The sequence below is a fragment of the Camarhynchus parvulus genome, chromosome 13, assembly GCF_901933205.1.
Source record: "Camarhynchus parvulus chromosome 13, STF_HiC, whole genome shotgun sequence".
In the NCBI taxonomy this organism is placed as follows: domain Eukaryota; kingdom Metazoa; phylum Chordata; class Aves; order Passeriformes; family Thraupidae; genus Camarhynchus; species Camarhynchus parvulus.
Window position 1 is genome coordinate 8,640,643 of NC_044583.1, and position 21,208 is coordinate 8,661,850.

General features: G+C 46.5%; 1 protein-coding gene across 4 annotated transcripts in view; it reads left to right on the forward strand.

Moving 5' to 3' along the window:
* The first annotated feature begins 4,966 nt into the window (after positions 1 to 4,966).
* TCF7 (transcription factor 7) overlaps positions 4,967 to 21,208 on the forward strand; it is a 73,068-nt gene continuing 56,826 nt past the window's right edge. Inside the window, exons 1-4 of one of the 4 annotated variants that reach the window (XM_030957193.1) lie at positions 4,967 to 5,081; positions 5,246 to 5,563; positions 5,667 to 5,733; positions 6,117 to 6,226. In XM_030957193.1, coding sequence (XP_030813053.1) covers positions 5,366 to 5,563; positions 5,667 to 5,733; positions 6,117 to 6,226 — 375 coding nt within the window. In that variant the 5' untranslated portion in view covers positions 4,967 to 5,081; positions 5,246 to 5,365. Of the gene's footprint in view, positions 5,564 to 5,666; positions 5,734 to 6,116; positions 6,227 to 21,208 lie in introns of all 4 variants that reach the window. The other 3 variants (XM_030957195.1, XM_030957196.1, XM_030957194.1) reach the window with 3 other exon arrangements.

A 21,208-nucleotide genomic window follows, 5' to 3' on the forward strand; every position in this document is an offset into this window, starting at 1 on the left:
AAATAGGAAAGCTGATGTAGGATGTTTAACCTGCCAGGGGTAGATGTGCTCCTCATCCTCATTAAATGAACTTGTGTGTGAGGACAAAATGTGTCCAAACAGTAAAGTGGGAGCTACTGCAAACTGAACAATTCAAATGAACAAAAAAAAAAAATAGAGAATAAAAATCCCCTAAATAAAATAAATCCAAGGATGGCCCTTTAAAAGCACAGAAGGTGGAACCCTGATCTAAGAGAAGTCAGTGACAACATTTACATTGACTTTAAAGGAGAGGCTTCACTTACTCTAAGGTGTAAAACCACACAGTGCTGCTGTGCATAGCATGGTACAAAATACATGTGCTGAGTTTCACACACAGCATTCAGGGAACATGTTGATAAATGCAAGATGAGGAACATGCAGACTAACAGACAGACTTGGTTATATTTTAATCTGGTTTACTGTTACCTGCAGGTGTTACAGTTAAAATGTTCCAAAAAGTTACTATATACCCTTAATTCTAAACAGTTAGCGAAAAGACAGCTAGAAACTCTAATAGTAAAGCAAACATGCTCCTTTAAAAGTTTCCTTATTAAAAAAAAATTTAAAAGGAGGGGGGAAAGTATGTCTGAAGCACAAAGATGACATCAGAAAAGTTCCTCAATTCACAGATGGCTGCACCTTTCAAAAAAAATTAAAACAGGAACCCTAGATTGATTTAATCACCCATACAAGCGAAAAAACGTAATGAAGATATTTAGTGCCAAATTGGTTTCTTGGGACCTTTTCCATGTAAATAATACAAATCAAACCTTGAAGTTCAGTGCAGATATGATCTGACAAGTAAGCCAGGCTTTTTGTTTTCCTTTGATCCAGCTCCAGAAATATTTTATCCAAGGTAAAGTTGGTTTTAAGTGTTTTCCATTTCAGTTTTTAATTTTGGATATTCATCATATAGGAAACTTGCTTATAATGCTTCAAACACCAGTCAGGCTGCACTGACTCACAGCACCAAACCTAAAGATTTTCTTGTATTTGCTCGTAAGAGGGGGAATATCAAGAACTCCCAATGTGCCACGGGATCAATTTCCATTGCTTGATTATTTTTAAGGGTACAGGAAACATGGACAACCCCAGCTGAATATTTCCAAATATCAAGACAAGCCAACTACAGTATTTTTTGCACTGTTTCACTTCCCCTAGATGTGTTGGGGAATAATACTTATGAAGATAATAAGATGGACAGGCCTTTGATTTCTAATGGTTCCCCAAACTCCCCATATACTGTCATTCCCTTAAGATGCCATCTGGGAGCAACAGTTCCTTCTCTTGGAAAAAAATTTTCATGTGTTAGAGTTTTTTGTTTGGTTTTGGTTTTGGGGTTTTTGGTTTTTTTTTTTTGTGAGGGGGGGTTGGTTCGGCTTTTTTGGGTTTTTTTTTCATTTGGTTGGTTGGTTGGTGGGGTTTTTTTGTTTCTTTTTTTTTGCTGTTTTTGTTGCTGTTGTTGTTGTTGTTTTGGGGTTTTTTTGTATTTTACTTCTCTGGTTCTGTTAAAATAAAAATTTAAAAAATCCTTTTTCTATTCCATTTTCAAACCAAGACATAGATTCTGCAGTCCAGAAATATATATATATAAACCTGAACTTGTTCACAGTTTTCTGTGCTGTGCGCCTAAATACAGATTTAGGCACCTTGCTGTAGGCATGCAGTTTTCAAAAATTCAGCTCTTGTCAATAATGTAAAATCCTGTGGATTCTCTTCCTTCCACAAATTGGTATGTAGTATATTTAGAATTAACAGGGCCCGTTTTCTCTTTTGACTCGAGTATGTGGTGTAAGGTTAATGAAAATAAGATGGATGTTTTATTTTGGGTCTTACATATAATATTATTAAATGTGCCCACCAGAAATGTAGGATAAAATATTTGCTCTGCTTGAAGATTATGTGATATTTGTATTCTAAGCCTCACCACAGTGGGTTTCTTTAAATAGAAGCTATACTTTACTCCTAAATTGCTTAAGGCAAAGGAAGCAGAGATGATGTTTTTATGAATGTTTAAATGCAAATGGAACTGAGAGTGAATGCTATGCTAGCTAACATCAAAGGCTCACCAAAGTCTCTGCATTAATGAGGCTCTTTGTTTCCTGGATCACAGATTACAACAGGTTTCCAACTCATTGCCAAGGCTTTATCTCCATTTGGGAGGGCTGTAAATCTCAGACGATTTTTTTCACATGCAAAACAAGAGGATCATCTGAAAGAAGAAGGAAAAAAAATCTTAAAGTAGCAAATATTTCATTCAAATGATTATTCCTCAAAGTGGCTGCATCTTGTTTTATTTTTGGGATGTTTAAAAGAATGGAAATTTGCCAATGGAGTTTCCTATGGGGCAGTTTATTCATTTGGAGGAGAAAACTAAGCAGGAAAAAAGCAAACAGCATCCTTCCCATCTTCTTCAGCCCGGCATCAACTGTGCCCCAAAATCAGAACAATAATTCTATGTCATGCAAAATCAGCAATTAGCAGAAAGACAGATTTTGCTCCATTTAAATATATTCAAGTACTTTTCAAAGTGGCTCCAACTAGTTCTTCTCCTCCCCAAAAAGTAATGAGATTATATCCCTAGTAATAATGCCCTAATTAACAAGAGAAATAGGGACCAAGATTTTTAGCTTCCTATTCAAGGGCTGAATGTGACAATATGTTGTATATTGGGTCATAAAAAACAATTTACATGGCGTCATTACAGTCTGTAGCAAAGTCTCCAGGACCCAGGGCTATCTTGTGCAATCTTAATTAAGGAAAATAAATATCGGTGTGTTGTTTTAAGCTACTGGAGACATGCACAGGACCTGTCGTGTGTGATCAGAAGAGATGGGGAGTTTCCTTTTCCATGGGAACTGCTTAAAAAACCCTCCGACGCCGACACACAAGTGTCTAGTGCCTTCGAAATGGGCTGCGAAGATGGTAATTTCTTGTTTCCTGACCCTCGGGGCCAGGCAGGAAAACTAATAATTTTCTGCCACCCCACGTCACGTCTGTGCTGCGAAGGGGCCGAGGGCGCGGTGGCGGCAGCACCGCCCGTGCCCGGCGTGCAAGGAGGGTGGCCAGGGACACCCACGTGTGGCACGGGTGTGTCAGCACACAGCTGGCAATGGGCAGCGTGTGTGTGTCTGTGTGTGTGTGTCTGTGTCTGTGTGTGTGTGTGTGCACGTGTGCTGTGTGTGCCTGTGCTCAGGTTTCCATGCCTGATGTGTCAGTGTGTGTATGTGTGCTCAGGTATCCGTGCCCTGGTGTGTCAGTGTGTGTGTGTGTGTGTGTGTGAGTACACACGTGTGCTATGTGTGCCTGTGCTCAGGTATCCATGCCCTGATGTGTCTCAGTGTGTGTGTGTGTTTGTGTGTTCACATCTGTCGGTGCGCACACACGAGTGCTGGTGTTGCAGTGTGTGTTTGTACACACATCCCGATGAGTTTCAGTGCACACACATACACGTGCTGAGTTGTGTCTGTGTGCACACAAACACATCCTGATGTCTTGCTGTGTACGTGTGTGCCTGTTCATGCATGCCCCTCTGTGCACACATATGTGTCCTGATGTCCTGCTCCTGTACACGTGTGCCTGTTCATGCATGTCCCTCTGTGCACACATATGTGTCCTGATGTCCTGCTCCTGTACACATGTGTCTGTTCATGCATGTCCCTCTGTGCACACATACATGTCCTGATGTCCTGCTGTGTACGTGTCTGTTCATGCACGTCCCTCTGTGCACACATACATGTCCTGATGTCTCAGTGTGTGCACACACATGTTGGTGTGTTCTCATGTGAGCTGTGTGCACACACATGCAGTGATGTGTGTCAGCAGTACCACGTCTGGCCTTCTGTCCTGCATGTTTATCATGTGCTGCTGATCAGTGTTCGTAGATTCATAGGTGCATGTGAGCATGCAGATGTGTTTGTGTGTGCAGCTGTGTGTGTACAGATGCCTGTGTGTGTCAGATGTGTAGCTGTGTGTGCGGATGTGTGCAGTTGCATGTTCTTTTTCATGTTACATGTTCTTTAGTGCTGGTGTATCTGGGGCTGTGTGTGGATCCCACTGCCGTGTGCTGCTGTGTGAATGCTCATGTGTGCCAGATGTGCAGCTGTGCGTGCTGTGTGTGTGCACAGGTGTGTGTGCAGCTGTACACACATCCCTGTAGGGACCTGTGTGGGCTGTGCAGACCCCGACACGTGCTGATGTGTGCGCACACACACGTGTAAGTGTGGATGTGTGTGAGGTGTGCCTCACACATGCAGTTGCGTGTGTGAGGCAGCACTGACTGGTGCAGGTGCGTGTTCAGCCGTGGGCATGCAGGAGTTGCTGCAGGCGAGCTTGTGCCGCGGTGAGTGTGCAGATGTGTGTGCAGGGATGTGGATGGGCACAGATGTGCACGGGCCGTGTGCCTGTGCGCTCAGATGTGTGTGCAGGCATGTGTGCACACAGGTAGGCACAGGTGCGTGTGCAGATGTGCGAGCAGAGATGCGTGCGTGTCACAGCCGTGCACACACGCACACGGGGCTGCACCAAGCCCCCGGTGCTGCCCACCCCACACCCCCACACCCCCCCCGGGCCGGAAGGGGGTCACCCCGCCGCAGCGCGGTGTCAAAGGCTGGCTGTGCCTTTAACGCAGGGACTTGGCGCGACAGCGTGTGTGAGCGAGCGTGTCCGTGTGTGTCCCCGTGTGCCCGTCCGCGTGTGCGCGCCTCTCTCTGTGTGTCTGTGTGTCCGTGTGTCCCTGTGTGTGCCCGCCCCCGGCCCCGCCCCGGCGCTGCCAATCACCCGGCGGCCGCTTTGATGTCGCAGCGCTCGCCCGCCGCGCCGCCGCGCTCGCAGTCGGACCGGGCGCTCCGTGCTCCGCCAGCCGCCGGCGCCCGCTGCTCCAGCCAAACTTGCCGGGGCTCGGAGGGCGGGGGGGCGGCGGCGGCACGGGGGGGCCCGTGGAGCCCGGCATCCCGCGACGCCTGCCCGCCCGCAGCCTGCCGAGCCCCCCGCGGGCCGCCCGAGCGCGGAGGGAAGAAGGGGGGGAAAAGAAAAGAGTGACGAGGGAAAAGCAATTCTAGGTTTGTTGGGGTTTTTTTTAAGGGAAAGATTTAAAGGGAATTTGGAAAGGGGGACCAAAATTAAAGGGAGAAAAAAGTTTTAAAGTTAAAGGAAAGGAGGAAAAAACTTTACAGAGAAAAATTCAAGAGGGAGCTAGTTTTTATTTTGAATTTTTTTTTTTAAGAGGAGGAAAAAAAATAATTGAGGGAGAGAAAAAACTACTAATTGCGAAGGGCTTGATCCGGGAGAACAATACTCGCCGGGAAATTTGCTGCGCGGCGGGGAGGGGAGCGGCGGGAGGAAAATGCCGCAGCTGGGCAGCGGCGGCGGGGACGACCTGGGCGCCACGGACGAGATGCTGGCCTTCAAGGACGAGGGCGAGCAGGAGGAGAAGATCCCCGAGAACGCCTTCACCGAGCGCGACCTGGCCGACCTCAAGTCCTCGCTGGTGAACGAGTCGGAAGGCAGCGGCAGCCCGGCCGCCGCCGCCGCCGATGCCGAGGTGAGCCGGGCCGGAGCGGCCCGCACGGCGGCCCCGCGCCCCCCGCCCCGCGCGGCCCCCGCCCCACGCCCCCGCGCTGCCCCTCTCTCTCCTCCCCGTGCAGGCCCTCCGGCGAGTGCAGGATCCGCAGAGGGTGTACCAGGAGAAGCTCCCGGACCACATGGATGATGGTTAGTCACAGCAACCTCCGCGTGTTTCTGTGTGTCCCCCTCTCCCCATTCCCGGTTCCTGCTGGTTTTCCCCAGTGCGCCCCGTCTGGTGCTTGATCCCCCGGTTCCCCAGCCCGTCACCCTGACACCCCTGGGAATGAGGGATGCTAGCCTGGTCACCACGGCCCCCAGCGGGAAAGCTACTCCTGACAGCACCGAGGCTTCCCTGTGTCCCCGCTGTGGGAGCCTGCATCCATGGGGGACCCTGGCACTCGCCATCACCTTCTCTCAGGAGTATGGGACAAAAAGATGCCCACAACATGCTGTAACCTCTTTGGGGACCCCTGACAGGTGGAGGAGTCACCTGTCATAAGACAAATTTTGACAGGAAACATTGATTTCAGCAGGTATGAAACATCAGGACCCAGGGATGTATAAAGGATCTGCCTATTCTGGTTACCCTTTCCTGATGCTCTCAGATCCGTATCTGCCCAATGGATCCATGTCACCTCTGGTGAGTTCCTCCTCTCGGTATGGAGAAGTCTTGTGGCCTCTTTCACTGCTGAAGTATGTTGCAGGTATTGTGCAGGCACCTACAAATGCTTTTTGCCTGACAAATTGGAGCCCAGTTTCTGAAATAGCTGGAGACTCTTTTGTCCAAGCCAAAAGGAAAAGCAGTGGGAAGGGGAGAGATGCTCGGCAGGAAGCGTCTGCTTCGCTCTGGGTTTGCTGGAGGAGCTGCTTTCCAAGTCTCCTCATCCTCTAGGTTTGGCTTTACTCTTCCAGCAGTCAACTCCTAATATCTCATGGAAGAGTGTCCATTCCTTTTTCTGGGTCGTGGGCTTTGGAGGGAGCAGCTCCTGGTCTTTGTGTTTGTGTTCAGGGATATGTCCTGCAGCTGAGCTTGTGTGTTAGGGCTCTGTTGTGGATGATGGCCCAGAAAATGGATCTTGTGCTTCTAAAATGGCAATAGAGGTTTTCAGGAAAAGGCTTTGTGCTGCTGGAGGACTATTCCCATCTTCCTCCTGGAAAGTTTTTCCCTCTCAGTTTAAATCAGCTTTAGTAATTCTGTATGTTCTGATGTTTCTAAGTTTTGCCATCTGAATGATTAAACTAAAGTCTTCTTTACAAAAGCTCTCTTTTCCCGCCACCCTCTCGATTGAATTTCAGACAATAATGTCCTGACATTGCAGCAGACAGTCGATGCTGGTGTCACTCCTGGGAGCCAGCACTGCTGCGTTTGTTTCAGACGTTGTTCCGCATTAGCCGTCAGAAAGTGAGGACAGAACGTAATCTGGTTTACTTCAGTTTCAGGATTTAACCTTTAAAGGGATAAAGTTTAAAAGAATATGTAAACATGTCCTTAATTCTGGTCATTTGCTCACAAGAGGGGTAGGATGTCAAACTGGTGTTATGGAAAACGGATGGATTGTGGAGTATCAAACTTAGAATTATTTGTGGAAATCAGCGCCGTACCCTCACGCCTGACCCAGCTGGCCTGGGTAGCAGGAGACAGGTCCCTGCATGAGTCTGCCTGGACCCCACACAGCTTTTCCTAGGAGATTCAGTTTGCCTGGCTGCAGACTGCTGGAACTTTGCTGAAGTTTGCAGAGATCAAGGATCTATCCCTAAATTTTTAAGTCTTCCTTCAGTTTACAGCAAGAAAAGATGTGTTTGCGGGGCAGGGTACGCTTACGTTGTTATAACCCAAATAAGCATTTCTTCTGGTGCTTCCCACCTTATCCAGGTACCAGGTATCCCCCTCATTCCCCAAAATATGAAGCTGTTCTCTTCCTGATAAACTTTAAATGTTTTTAAATTTGTCTTATGTAAACACACATAATTTGCTCCCTGTGACAGAATTTGAGTAAGTCCAGAGTTCCATCAGTCTGGCATTTTTTGCTATAGTGGAATATTTATTTTAATCTTAAACTCTTCCTAGATGGGCAGCAAAGTGCAATAGCCTATTTATTAGCAGCTAGGCTATAAAGTAGATTGTGGTTTAGGAATCACCTTTTCCCTTGATAACAGAATAAAATCCGAGCGGTTGCTGTCAGAACAGCTGACAGGAGCAAATGAACTGTGCAGAGCTGGAAGGGGAGAAGATACAAGTAGCAGAGAAGGAATGATCCCATCCCCTTGAGGGCCATCAAAGTCATCCAGTGCCTCAAACAGCTTCCTTGAGGCCAGTTTGGATCCTGCCGTGGTTTATGAAGAGCTGATTTGATGTTTTCAGTTAAAAACCTGGCAGACAGGGGAAGATTTCTTCCTCATGAAGAAGGCCGGTCTTGTGTTTTTTTCAACTTATTACAATAACTATTTCAATATATTATTCTGGGCGATTTTGTCTTATATTTCTATTGACTGTGCAAAGATTATCACGGTAAATTATGGATTGCTCTCATATAGATTTATTGCTGCTGTGTACATTATATAAAGTGTGGTCTATAATCTGGTGGCTGCTTCCAATAATCGAGGAGGTCAGATCTGTGACCGAAGATTGCAGATACTTAACCATCCATAAAAGTGTGTTTAATTAACACTTTAGCACGAGTCAGGGAGGAGGGTTGTGTGAGTGAATAGGATTAGGTATCACAATCATGCATGCACTTGATAGTGGAGATTGTATTTTGGTTAATGAGGCTTCCTGGAAACAGTTGTTTGCAAGTAGGATTAATTTTAGAATCTTAAAAAAAATCAATTAAAAAATTAAACCAGGAGTACTTTGGCAAACTGTCAGGGCTTTACACTGAAAACAGTAATTTACCTGATTGAAAACAGAGTATAACTCCCTGAAATATACAGAGCGGCTGGCACTGAGGCTTGGGCTGAACCCCTGCCCTGCAACGCTCTGTAAAACCACATTTTTTTCGGTGGGCTCCCCACGAACTCAGTGGGGGAGCTGTGAGTGGCTCTGGACTGGCTCCAGCACCTGCCTGGCTGGGTGTGTTGCTACCAGCAGTACTGGGGCGCTGCTCTCCTGTTTTCTTTCTGATTTTGTCAGCAGCACCACTTTTGCTTTGTTTCCCTCTAGGTGTTTGTAGCCACTAACTGTTACGCTGCTCGCCCGAGCATCCTGCTCATGTCCCCACATCTCCCAGCCAAAATTGCCTCTTTTTAGCGAAACACACCCAGCCATGTTATTGACATGCTCTGAAGATGGCTGGGTAGCTGCCCTCAGCCTGGCTGATGCTCCCTGGAGGGCCAGCAGCAGAGGGGGTGGCAGGAGCTGCCTGCAGCAGGATGGCCCTCCTTGGCTGAAGGTGGCACATGCCAATGTGGGATGATTCAGCTGGAGAGCTGCTGGTTTGGGCAGGCACAGCTTTCCTGGACTGGCAGTGGAGCTGGGGGCGTGGGCAGGGTGAAGGCGCTTTGGGGCTGAGGACGAGGCAGAGGGCTGAGCCCAGGTGTCCCTTGTTCTGGCAGCTGTGGATGCCATCAGCTGCTGGGCTGGGGAGGGTACACACAGTCAAGGGTGTTCAAGAGCATCTTGGCACAGCCTGTGTGTGCATCTGAAATCCTGACACTCTGCAAGGCCCCAGGAGAGCCATCTCTCGCCTGGCTCTCAGGTGTTGTGTGTGTGGTCGTTCAAGGCTCCACTTTATCCCATCTTATGCAAGGTCCAGCTTTTCCCAGAGTGAAATATATAGGACTTACGGGTTAAAAATCTGCAAGAAACTTCCAAAGAATATGAACAAGTTGAGGAACTGTTTTTCTAAATTAAATATAAAATCATAAAACTATATCCTTTTTTAAATAGTACAAATGACTTTAAATCAAATTAAGGTACATCCTTAGTAAGAACAGCAGCCTTTTAGGTGGTTACAAACATTAGAGGTCAGACATGGTCAAACATGTTAACACTTTGATCAGATTAAAATATTTTTCTTGCTACAGTTGTATAATTGAGTTTAGACCTGAGGGGGTTTTCTGAACATTGTTATATCTTGTACTATGTGGTAGTTAAATGGTAAAAGGAGCTCTTGTAAGTTCCTTTAAGTTCTTTTTGTAAATAGGTTTATAAAATAGGGGAATGAGCCATGCTGCCCTGTATATAGGGCACGAGGTCTTCCTGCTCCTATTGATGGGAGAGATTTCAGGGGAGCTTCTCACATTTTCTGTGTACTTCATATGTGTTTGGTGAGTGTGTGAGGAGTGTAAAGGCAGGATGAAAATGTTCTGCATGTAAAGCTGAGGCACTGGACTTTCTGTCTGTGTGAGAAACCGAAGTTCAAGAGCTTCTTTTTCTTTGGAAAACAGACACTACCTCATTTTCTTAATTACTAAGTTGTCAAACCAGAGCTTACATGGGAGCAGAAGAGTGGGGGTACCTCCTTAAGCCCTGCACAGCTGAAGTCCCCAGATAAGACAGCAGGGCTCACAATAATGTGGCTTTTCAGAGCCTGGTCCCTGTGGTCTGCTGGGCTCCTTGAGCTTGTTCAGAGGGTATGAAATGTCCCTTTGGGCAGGGCAAGATGAAAGTGCAGTTACTGCTGGCCTGGGGCCACAGGGCCCAAATGTCTAACACGAGGTCAAAAAAGCATGAAGCTGCAGTCTAGGGCTGCTCTTCACTGGACAGAAGCTGAAGCAGCAGCTGAGGTGCAGGACATGGCTGCTTCTGCTGCATCCCCTCCCCAGGGCTGCTCCCCAGGGCTGCTCCATCCCTCTGCAGGAGGACACTGTGGCCCCCATAGCAGCTGGCGGAAGGAAATCTGCAGCTCAGCTGTTCCTCTGCCTCTCTGTCCTGACTTGCACTGTCAGGGCAATAGTTTAGTATTGCTTTTTCCTGTGCTGGGTTCTGATCTTGTTGAAACCAGTGGGAAAGCTCCCTGGAGTCTCCGTGCAATGGGGATTTGTCACTGTGAGAGGGCGGCTGCATCCCCCTCCAGATGTTGTGTGTGGAGGGAGGGAGGCAGCTGGGAGCCAGCAGTAGCTCTGTGTGTTCCCAGCAGTGCCTGCTGCTCTGGGACAGCAGCATCCCAGCCAGGTTCCCTGGCAGCAGGGCTCACACCTCGCCAGGTGGGTTCCCTGTCCCCAGGAATTGTCACATTCCCAGCGCACAGCGTTAGGAGTGCAGTGCAGGATGGACCTCCTGGCAGACAGACAGATGAGTAATTTGTTCCCTCCTGACCAAAGCAAATCCACTTCTTTCAGCTCTTCTACCTAGCTTGGAATAAGATAATATTGAAAATAATGTTTTGTGTTAAAGCACAGTTCTGGATATGTGGATGTACCAAGGCACAGGGCTTACGAGGTCATTTATTGCATGTCTGATTCAGTCTTGGTTTCCCCCAAGGAAAATTCTTGTGTTAATTTCTGAGTTCATATCACACCCTCAATTTTGAAGCAGAACTTCCCTTTGAAATAAATTAGAGAGTTCTGCTTAAGAAGCAGCGACATGATACAGCACTGGATGTGTGTGGTCTAATATAACCTTATTTTTAAAATTGTTTGGAATGAAAAAGAGAGAAAGCAAAATGTCACAGGGAAACAAAAGCAAGTTTTATGTAAATCTGTGCATGTGAATAAGTGTGCACGTGATTCAGACAGTTCAACAATATCTGGTCTCCCACTGGGATTCCTTCACAGGCTACCCTGGAACTGGCTTCCCAGGCATGGGATGCTTTGTTGGCAGGGAGTTGCTATGAGATATGTATGGCAAAGGCACCATTCCTGCAAATTTCCAACCATTGCTGTGTGTGAAATATTATGGGCTTGACCGGTTGAGCATCTGGGGAGAAAAGCAAAAACTTAACATCAACTCGAGTTCCCGAAGCTCATCCATGTTAATGATTAGTGGTTTTGAAATTTCAGCTGTGAAGAACAAAGTGATTTGGGTTTGAGTGGCACATGGCATGTCCAAGATGAAAAGTGCAGAGCTGGTCTGGTATCCAAAGCTGTAATTGAGAGAAGGGGGAGCAGGAGGAGCTCTGCAATGTGCTCACTCGTGTGTTGCCTCACAGCTTGTGGTCCCTCTCATGCCATGACTCCATTGGCACCATTAAATTCCCGCACTGGGGTACAAACCCTGGGTGATCCATGCAGTGGGGTGTGCTGGCATTGGCTCTGCCAGGTCCCCAGGCCAGTAGCACGGCGTGTGTTCCTGTGACTAAACAGCCCTTGCTGGCTCCGGAGGGATGACTCCCCTGCCCATTGTCAGAGATCTTCTGCACAGGGCCAGATCCTAATCACAGGCTGAACCCTCCCTATCTGCAGCGTGATCTGCAAGGGAAGCAGGATTTTGGGATATGGGTTGGTGTGAGCTGCACACCTAAGATGGCAATCTGGTGTGGACTGTGTGTGTCTGTGTGTACATGGCATGGTGGTTATGGGCAGAGCAGAGCCTACTGCTGAGAAACATCAACACTTTTGAGGAAGCACCTACAGCTTGCCATTAACTTCACATCTGCAGTTCTTTATCTGCCTTTTGGCCATGATTCATCAAGACCAAATTTAGTCTTTGTTTCCTATGGGTTGCCCTTTGAGCCCCCTTGCCAGTTCACCACAGAGCAGGTGAGGAAGGACCTGAGCACTTGTGAGCATCGCTCCTCTCTCAGGGAGGCTGTGCTGGACAGAGAGGGTTTGGGTGAACCATAGTCAGACACGTGCTGCTCTTCACTTACTAACATCTCCTGCACCATGTGTGAGCCACAATTTCCTCAACAAATCCTCAAGGATTGTTTTCCCCTGTCTGTTCCATTGATTTGAACAGGGACTAGGTGCCAAAGCTGTCTTTTTGAAGGCATGGCCGCTGTGGGAGCTTCTCTTTATCCACCCCTCCGAGGCTTTGGCCACAGCTGCTCCAGCTCCCTTTCCTGTTTGCTGCTCATTTCACACAAACACAAAATGGCTTGAGTTGGAAGGGACCTTAAAGATCATCACATTCCAAGCCCCTGCCATGGGCAGGGATACCAGCCACTGATCCAGGTTGCTCAGGGCCCTTGGTTTCCCATGCCTGTGCCATTCCACTTCACTGCTCGGGGAGCCCAGAGATGGCTTATGTCAGCATCTCTGCCAGCCTGATGTACACATGCTCTTACCTTATCATTTGCCAGTGGTGGGTGGAGGGCACAGCAATAGGAGAGTAGGTACAAGTTGCTTCCTGAACTCTTTGCAGAGCCACTGCAGCAGGGAAAGCTTCTCAGCCTGATCAAATCCCAGGCTGGTGCCAAGCAGGGATGTGTGTGTCCCCCCTCTAGGCTCTCTCATTGCTGTACTTTGAATCTCTCTTTTTAAAAAAAGGCTATAACAAGATACTTGCTCATTAGTCTCTGTGTCTGGAGGATGAAACAAAGGTTTGGTAGGCAAACAGGTGACTCAGAGGGTTGGATACAGGATACAGAGCTGTTCACTTCCTAGTTTCCAGTTTTAATCCAGCTGAATCAGTAAAGACCAGGTGCCTGTTCTGTTTGCTGGCTTGTCCAGTGGTCTGTCTGAGAGGGCACAGCTCTCTCCAGGCCCCAGGCAGTGTGTGTGTTTCATGGGGTGAACGTCCAGAGAACCTGCAAAGTCTGGACCAAACCCTCTGTGAACATCAACCAAGGTCTTGTTCTCACCATGAGACTGCCAGTTCAGCACATGCTGGTGGCTCACAAACCCACTGACTGTTTCATAAAGAAAGGGTTTGCAACACCATGTGCCTCTAAGGCTTGGTTACAGCAGGATCTTGTTCTTGGTGGGTTATCTTGGACAAAGAGCTCTTACCTTTACACTTCCTTACAGAGCAACTTAGCACTGCTCTGTCACTGGTTTTTGTCTTTGAGTCTTTATAATTTCGGATCATAAAGTCAGTTGTGCTGGAAAACCCTCTAAGATCATTGAGTCCAATCTTGAACCCAGCACTGACAAGGCTACCACTAAAACATGTCCCCAGGTACCACATCTACACATCTTCTAAACCTCTTCAGGAACAGTGATTCCACCACTTCCCTGAACAGCCTATGCCAGGGCTTGGCAGCTTCTTCAGTGAAGAAATTTTCCCCCCCTGCCATCCAATCTGAACATCCCCTGGTGCAACTTGAGGCCATTGCCTCGTCCTATTGCCTCTTACTTGGGAGAAAACACTGAAGGCCCTCCAAACCAGGCAGTTTTAGACAGCAAGGAGCTCCCCCCGAGCATCCTTTTCTCCAGGCTGAGCCCCCCCATGTCCCTCAGCTGCTCCTCATCAGATTTGTGCTCCAGGCCCTTCATCAGCTCCGCTGCCTTTCTCTGGACATGCTGCTTATGACCATTCCCAATGAAGAACACTTCCACCACCACCCCCTCTGTGAAGTGCTTCATGGAGAAAGTAGAACACTTGGTCAGTAAAAGGGTTAGCAAAACCTGGTAAAATCAGCTGTCCCCACCCTGAGCATGCTGCTGGCTGGAGGTGCTGGGCAGGAGGTCACCAAAGTGGCTTTAAACCACTGCTCCTCTCCCGCTCACCACCTCTGTGCTAAACACAGCTCAGCTGCCACGAGAAGAATCTGCTTCATTGTGTTTCACGGGGTCCCGAAATTAGTATTTTGTGAAAGAAAACAATAAACTCAACAATGCTGTGGTAAGTTTTTGAAACCAAAGTAAAACTGGATACTAGAATCTAGAGCACTTTTCCCCTCTGGTTATAACAACTTTGCATTTGATTAAATGATAGGCAAAAAAAAAGTCTCAACAGTATCTCCTTTGTTCCATTGAAAAATCTGGAACTGTAACACACAAAGTACACGTCTGCGTTGAGGAGCTACATAGTAATCACAGGCTGACCAAAATAAGACTTCTTTTTTTTTTTTTAAAGTGTTTCAGCTTGTCTGCTCTACGTTGAATTTTTTTTCTGCTGTAGTTTGCTCTGAGGAGTATCGTCCATGAGCATAAACTGAGGTGCTGCTCTGATGGGACCCACACAAAAGTAAAATGTGAAATCCCAAGATTATACAGTGTGTTTGGCTGGGTGCAAGGGGGCTGTGATTATAAAGGCACTTGGGAAAAGAATTTTTGAGTCTCCAGGAAGAGGCTCTTTGCAGCAAAATGCTCAGAAAGGCTCAGAAATGTGGGATTTTTATTCTGACGCTGAGGATATGGCACTGCGGAGATTGCTTTCATGTTTAGGAAATAAACCATTGTAAGAACTACCGCATGAAAATTTGTTGTTCTTACCATGGAGAGGCTGATGAGGTGATTCTCCTTACGTGCTGCTGCCCTGGAATTACTGGTGTGGGAGTCAGGATGGTGAGGAGGAGTTGTTGTCTTTGGATTCTAAGTGGGAGACACAGCACAACCCCTGACACCACCAAACCCCAGGTCAAAAATTGGCCTTTGAGCTTTGGCTTCTTGCTATAACTTATGGACTGGCAATGTCAGATTTGGAATCTCACCATCCAAAAAAATATATGGATTTAGAAACACAAGTGGTGTTTTGCAAGATTGCATCATGCTGTGCTGAGTATTCCTTGGAGTGCTTAGATAAATTAAATAAATAGATAAATTAAGTATGCACATTAACCCAAAATTGAAACCAGAAGTAATAACATAAAATAAGAAATAAAATTTTAGAAAAATTAAATAAACATCCAGACCTTTTTGTTTGACTTTCTCTGATACAAAGCAATTTCTCCAGGACTGTACACCATATGAAACATATTATAAATGCTCTTGTAAAATCCACATCATTATACCACATGAAAGGCTAGGTCCTAAAAATAGCCATTCAGAGAGGATGCAGGCTAGTAGCAATTTCAGTGATCATGAAATAGTTGTGTTGACATCTCTATGCGTGCACACCCACAGAAAGCTTTGACTTTTGAATATTAGCTACATTTGTGCTTTATGGAATTTTACATCTCATCCCATGGATAGTCCTTTACCCAGGAGCATTCATTTCTATTCGATCTTATTCTATTTTTCTAACCCTGATTTTATTGAGAAAATGGGTATTTTTTTTTTTAGATTTTATGTGAAACTCTTTCCTTGCTATCAGTTTGACAGTGATTGGCGATATGAGTTGTATTTCCCTGTCTCTCAGCAGGGAAATATATGTTTTCTTTCCTTCAATAGACACACACATCCTCAGTATTTTGGGGAACTAGCTGTTCAAATGTAAACCTAGAGCATTAGATAATAACACAAGAAGTTGCCACATCTATACAGCCTTTGTATCTGGTGTAGCTCTCAAAAGAAAGTAAATGAAATCTGCAGTAATTACACAGCAATGTATCCACAACAAAAAATTTCTTCCTTGTCCCAGCGATCAGAACTTGGCTTTTGTTCTGGAATATGAAAGGCTGCAGCCTCCTGCCTTCGGTGTGTTCGCAGCAAAGCCCTGGCTGGGATCAACTGCCGTAGCTCTGGGACAGACAACAGAGTCCTGCCAGCTGATATCGCTCGAGATCTTTTTGAAGAGCTCATCAGATTTGGTTTTATTGCTGTTGTGTTTCGGTTTTCGCTTGTTATTTGTTTGAAAGCATTACTATAGGGATCGTTTTCTGAAAAACATTGGAATCTTCAGCCTGATCTCTTGTTTGCATTTTTCTTTTGTAAGAAATATGACAGTGCTGGAGATGCACACCTTCACTTGAAGGTTCCTGAAGTCTGTGGTTTAAGCCTGTCCTGGATTTTAAGTGTGTGGCCCTTCTAAAACCACTTGGAAACAGTGTATATCCTCAAAATAAATTTGCTCCTGGAACTGGAGCAGAATCTGTGGAGATGGCAAGTGAAATAACAGGGTGTTGAAGAAAATGACATTGCTTCTGAAATAGTTGGCATGAAAATCATGAAGTCTGAAGTTTCATTCAAATCAGATGTAGCTCTGGTTGTTGTGGGGCAGGACATGAATTCGCCCAGCAATGCGGCTCCAAGGGATTTACAGGGAGGTGTGCAGTTGTTCCAGGTTGTTTTAACTGCAGGGCTGCTCTTGTCCCTTGTCCTGGGTGGGGGTCCTGTTCCCAGACAAACAGGCTCACCAGTTTTTACCTTTGTCAGTTGATTTCTTGCAAGCTGTTTACAATTCTGAAGAATCAAATGCTGTAAAATCACATTAAGGAAGCTGTTGCTAATTTAGCTGGAAGAACAGCTGGACTAGGGGACATGGGAACACCTTGACAAGGCAATAGTTTTATAGTGTAAATGAATTAATTTCTATGTGAAATCATCAGTAATTGAAGGATCTCTTCCCAACTGAGGGCTGAGAAATTTTGGCTCCTTTTGGCATCCTGCTCTTTACAATGCAACAGACAGCGGTGTTTAGAAAAAGCTAAAAAGTTTTAATGCTTCTGGCTTGAAGCTGGTGTCATGCTTAAGCCCTTTTCTCCTCTCCATAATTAATTGGGTGTCTGAAAATGAGATTATATCTGGCAACGTCAGTTTTTTACTATTTTGGTGAGCTCAGGTTTTTCTGCTAGGAGCAGAATTCAGGTAAAAGCACCAAATGTTCCTGGCTGGGACTTCTGACAGTGCTTGAATGCAAGAGTTGTTGTACAGAAAATTTAATTTCTTGACTCAAGAGTACAGAAAATTACCTGATATGTAAGTGCCAATTGTTTGGCTATTGACATTTACTGGAACTGGTATATAACTACATGCATGTACTCGCTTTCCAAAATAGAATGTTTTCAAATTACAATACGCTATTTGTACAGATCTAGCACATGGATCTGCTTATAAATGCAGAGTGATGGATGAGGCAGGCTGCAGTGAATCCCTGAAAGATCAGCCCCCATATCCAAAAGCATCACTCTTCATCCAAATTTCCTGCTGAAACCAGTGGTAAATGCCTGGCTGTGGGGTGGGCGCGTTGCTGTTTCCGTGGGCAGGAGCTGCTCGTTTGATATGGGAGCCGAGTGATCCTCTTAGCAGAGAGCACCAGGTGCTGTGGCAGACGGTGTAAATAGCCAGATAAACAAACATGAGTAGCGCCAGTTGTTTATGTGTTAACACAGGATGTTCTCAAAATCAGGTAAGAAGTGAGGCATGTTACCAAGTTTTATAGCAGAGGAACCGGATAGTCTTGTAACTGCCGCGCACGGCCACGGCAGAGGAAGCAGGGTTTTATCCCAGCTTCAGCTCCCAGTCCCACAGGAGCTTGTTTTTCTGTGACTCAGTTTCCCCCAGGAGAATTAGGAGCTTTATCATTTCATGTGTAAGCGATGCTTGGAGAGCACGGCAATGTCGATACTGAAACAAAACATAAAATCCCACACAGGCTGCTGCAAGAGGGGATGTTTCAGAAACAATCAGAGAAACACTAGCCTAAAAGAGTAAGCTGTGCTGCTTATTAGACCACTTACTTCAACATAATAAACAAATTGCAATTTCATAATCTTTTAGGAAGTTGCAGGTGGCCCTAAGACCACAACTCCTTCAAGGCAGCTGGCATCTTGCTTTAAAAACAAATAACCTTCTTAGGCTAAATGACAATTTCATAGAGCGGCATTAGCTGGATGGCAACAATGATGGCATGGTCCAACACACTGTCTGAAATACACATGACACACAAATCCTCGTTATTAAACCAGGAACAAATGTAATTTATTTACCCACTTGTAATATGGTGATGAGAACAACCTCCAGGATCACACAGTGTAGCTTTTGGACGCATGTACCAAACCTCTGGATGCATAATTCAAATTCTTTGTCATGAAGAATCAGTCTATTTATCTTGGAACCTTTTTTACTTAAACAGTAATCTCTAGGAAATCATTTAACAGTAGTTCACTGCCAGTTTGTCAGTTAACGGCTTGAGGCAAAATATGAAGCAGATGAAAACTTTTCCAGGGCAATGCTGCTGTCGCATGGGGTGCAGAAAGGTTTATAGCAGAAAGCAAGAGAGGAGGCGGTCAGATGATTTCAGTCCAACTTTTACAATCATGAGGAAACTCAGCACAACAGGGCAAAGACAGCTTTTGCAAGCACATCATGGGTAGAATGTGAAGGCCACCAATTGCACCCATGTCGGCTTCTAAGCCGAAATTTTCCTTACTGGAGGCTCCAGGTGTGAGTGTGTGGAGGCCAAAACCACGTGTGTTTGTGGTGGCTGGGGCACTGCCTCGCTTCTTTGCATCCTGGGCATTTCTGCATCTCTGTATCCCAGGTATCTCTGTGTCTCTGCACCCTGAATATGTGTCCTGGACATCTTTGCATCCTGGACATCTCTGCATCTCACCACCCTGGGCATCTGCATCTCTGTATCCCGGTATCTCCACATCCTTAGGCATCCCCCCATCCCAGGTGTGGAGGCAGCCAGGCAGGAGAGCCGGGGCACAGCCCCTCCTGCTCAGCTGGGGTGCTGCAGGGTGTCTGCCAGGGCAGCAGAGTCCTCCAGCTCTCAGATGGTATCGCTTCTCTCTAAAAGTCTAGCAGCGAGTTTCAGTTAGGTAATGAGTTATCTGATTTCCCTTTAATCCGGGCAGCATCACTCCAGCGCGATAACCTTGAATCGCTGTTTATCTCATGCTCAGTGCTGCAGGAGGAAAATTGGCAACAATGGGTGAAAATTCACTGGAAAAGGAGCTGAGAAAAGTTGCCCTGTTCTGCACCAAATTCCTCCTTTTTGCAGCAGGTGCGGGTGAGAAATAACTACCCCGAGTCAAAATTCTCCCAAGAGGCCGCAAAATCCAGCTGAAGTCGATGCCACTTCCCTGCAGCATTATCTCCCACTCAGTGCTGTCTGCCCACAGAGGATGGTAGGGTGTAGGAACTGGCAGGGGATTAATGGCAGCCTGGTTCATAAAAAACTCCGCTGCCAGAAGGACGTGGGACCCAGACAGAAGTAAAGAGGGGCTGGTTCTCTCTGCAGATGCCCCCAAGTGCTATTTGTCTGAGAGCAGATTTTCCCACAGATCTTTGGCCTTCATATTATTTGAAGAACCCCCTCTGCAGCTGCAATCCTTCCCTCCCCCGAGGGAAAAACAGGGTGGTAACTTTGTGAACTGAATGGTGTGGAGGTTTAGGAGTACTGCCATGGGAGGGGAAGATTTGGCTCATTAGCGTGGAACATTGTGTTGCCAGGAACAGAGTTTTGGGGCAGAACTAATAACATGGAAGCAGATGCAGTCAGCTTTTATTAAACTGGTTTGTAGATGACTTTAAATAGGCAACAGTTGTATCTGGGGCTTTCCTTGTAAGAGGCAGAATGGCAGACCCCAGCAGAAGCAGAACCTGGCTTAGATGCTGGATAAAAAGCACACAGGAGCTAACCTAATTTCTCAATGTTAGGAAATATTTCTCCCAAATATATTTTTAAAAGAAAAAAAAAAGCACAACTGAAGACTTTGTGATTGTGTTATAATTTTTAAACTTTTAGAGTCCACATTTGAGGAAAGGAGCAAGCAGCTGTAGAGCCACAGTGTTCATAGTCTGAAGGACCCAATGTGATCTCACCTCTGCTTTATCTCGATACACCATCTCCTCTAGGCCATGGACTCCCAAGTTGCAGTCAGTTGCCCCATCTGAACATATCTTAACTGCTTGACAGTGCATTAGAGGCAGGCATGGATAAATTAGTTTCCAAGCACTTCTCCCTTGAACCACCCTTTCCGTAGCACCAATTAACTCCACAGCGCTAATCAGCATCAGCGATGGTCGGGTGCCATTTCCTGACACATGGCATTCCACGGCCACCAGTAACCATGGGTTGAACTCACTCTGTAATTGCCTTACCCAAGTGCTCAGGTTGAAATGTCTGTCAGCCAAATACAAAGTGCCCATCCCAGCCAGCTCCCAGATCTGAGTGGGACCCTTGTTGCCTCTGAGGAGTCACCACAAAGACCATCCATCCTGGGGCAGGGCCAGCAATGGCAATTGCTGTGGGTCCTCACCGTGTCCTCCTGGTCCTTCTCCACCTCTCTGCAGCCTGGACTCACTGCCTGGCTTTCATGGGGTGTTGGGAATGCTTGGTGCCCGTCAGTGCAACCAGCCCTGCAGATCTCTGCAGAGGGGCCTGTTGGACTTCTGACATCTCCATAGATGTCTGTCAGCTCCTTCTATGCCAACTTCAGCCACCATTTCATGGAGCAAAGAGAACCATCCAGAAATCCTTTCCCTGCTCCATGCATCCAAGAGCGGCCTGGAGTACCCACCATGTCCTCCTCGCTGCGCTCCACGCAGCCTCATCATCCATCCCAGTCTGGTTGAATAAAACAAGAATCCATTTGGGTGCTCCATCCTGCCTTGGTTGTGCAATAATTTTTTTCTCAGGCAGTTCCTAATCTAGAGATTTTCTGGGATCTGTGCATGGCATTAAGAGAAGTCTCCTCATCACCTCAGGTTCTGTCTTTCGGTACCAAGCGTTTAAGACATAATTCCAGGCGTCCAGGGCTTGCTTTCTCTTTGTGTCTCCTTTGCTGTTGCTTTCATTTGCTAACATGTTGAACTTCAAAGTCTATTCTTTCTCATTCCTAATTTTTATGGAAAAAATGGTCTGAACCCCATTTGCATTTCCTCCCTGAGGATACTGGCAATCCTTAATCCTATATATTAAAGAATCTCAGTTTTCCCAGCAGCCCTTTATTCTGGGACTACTCTTCCA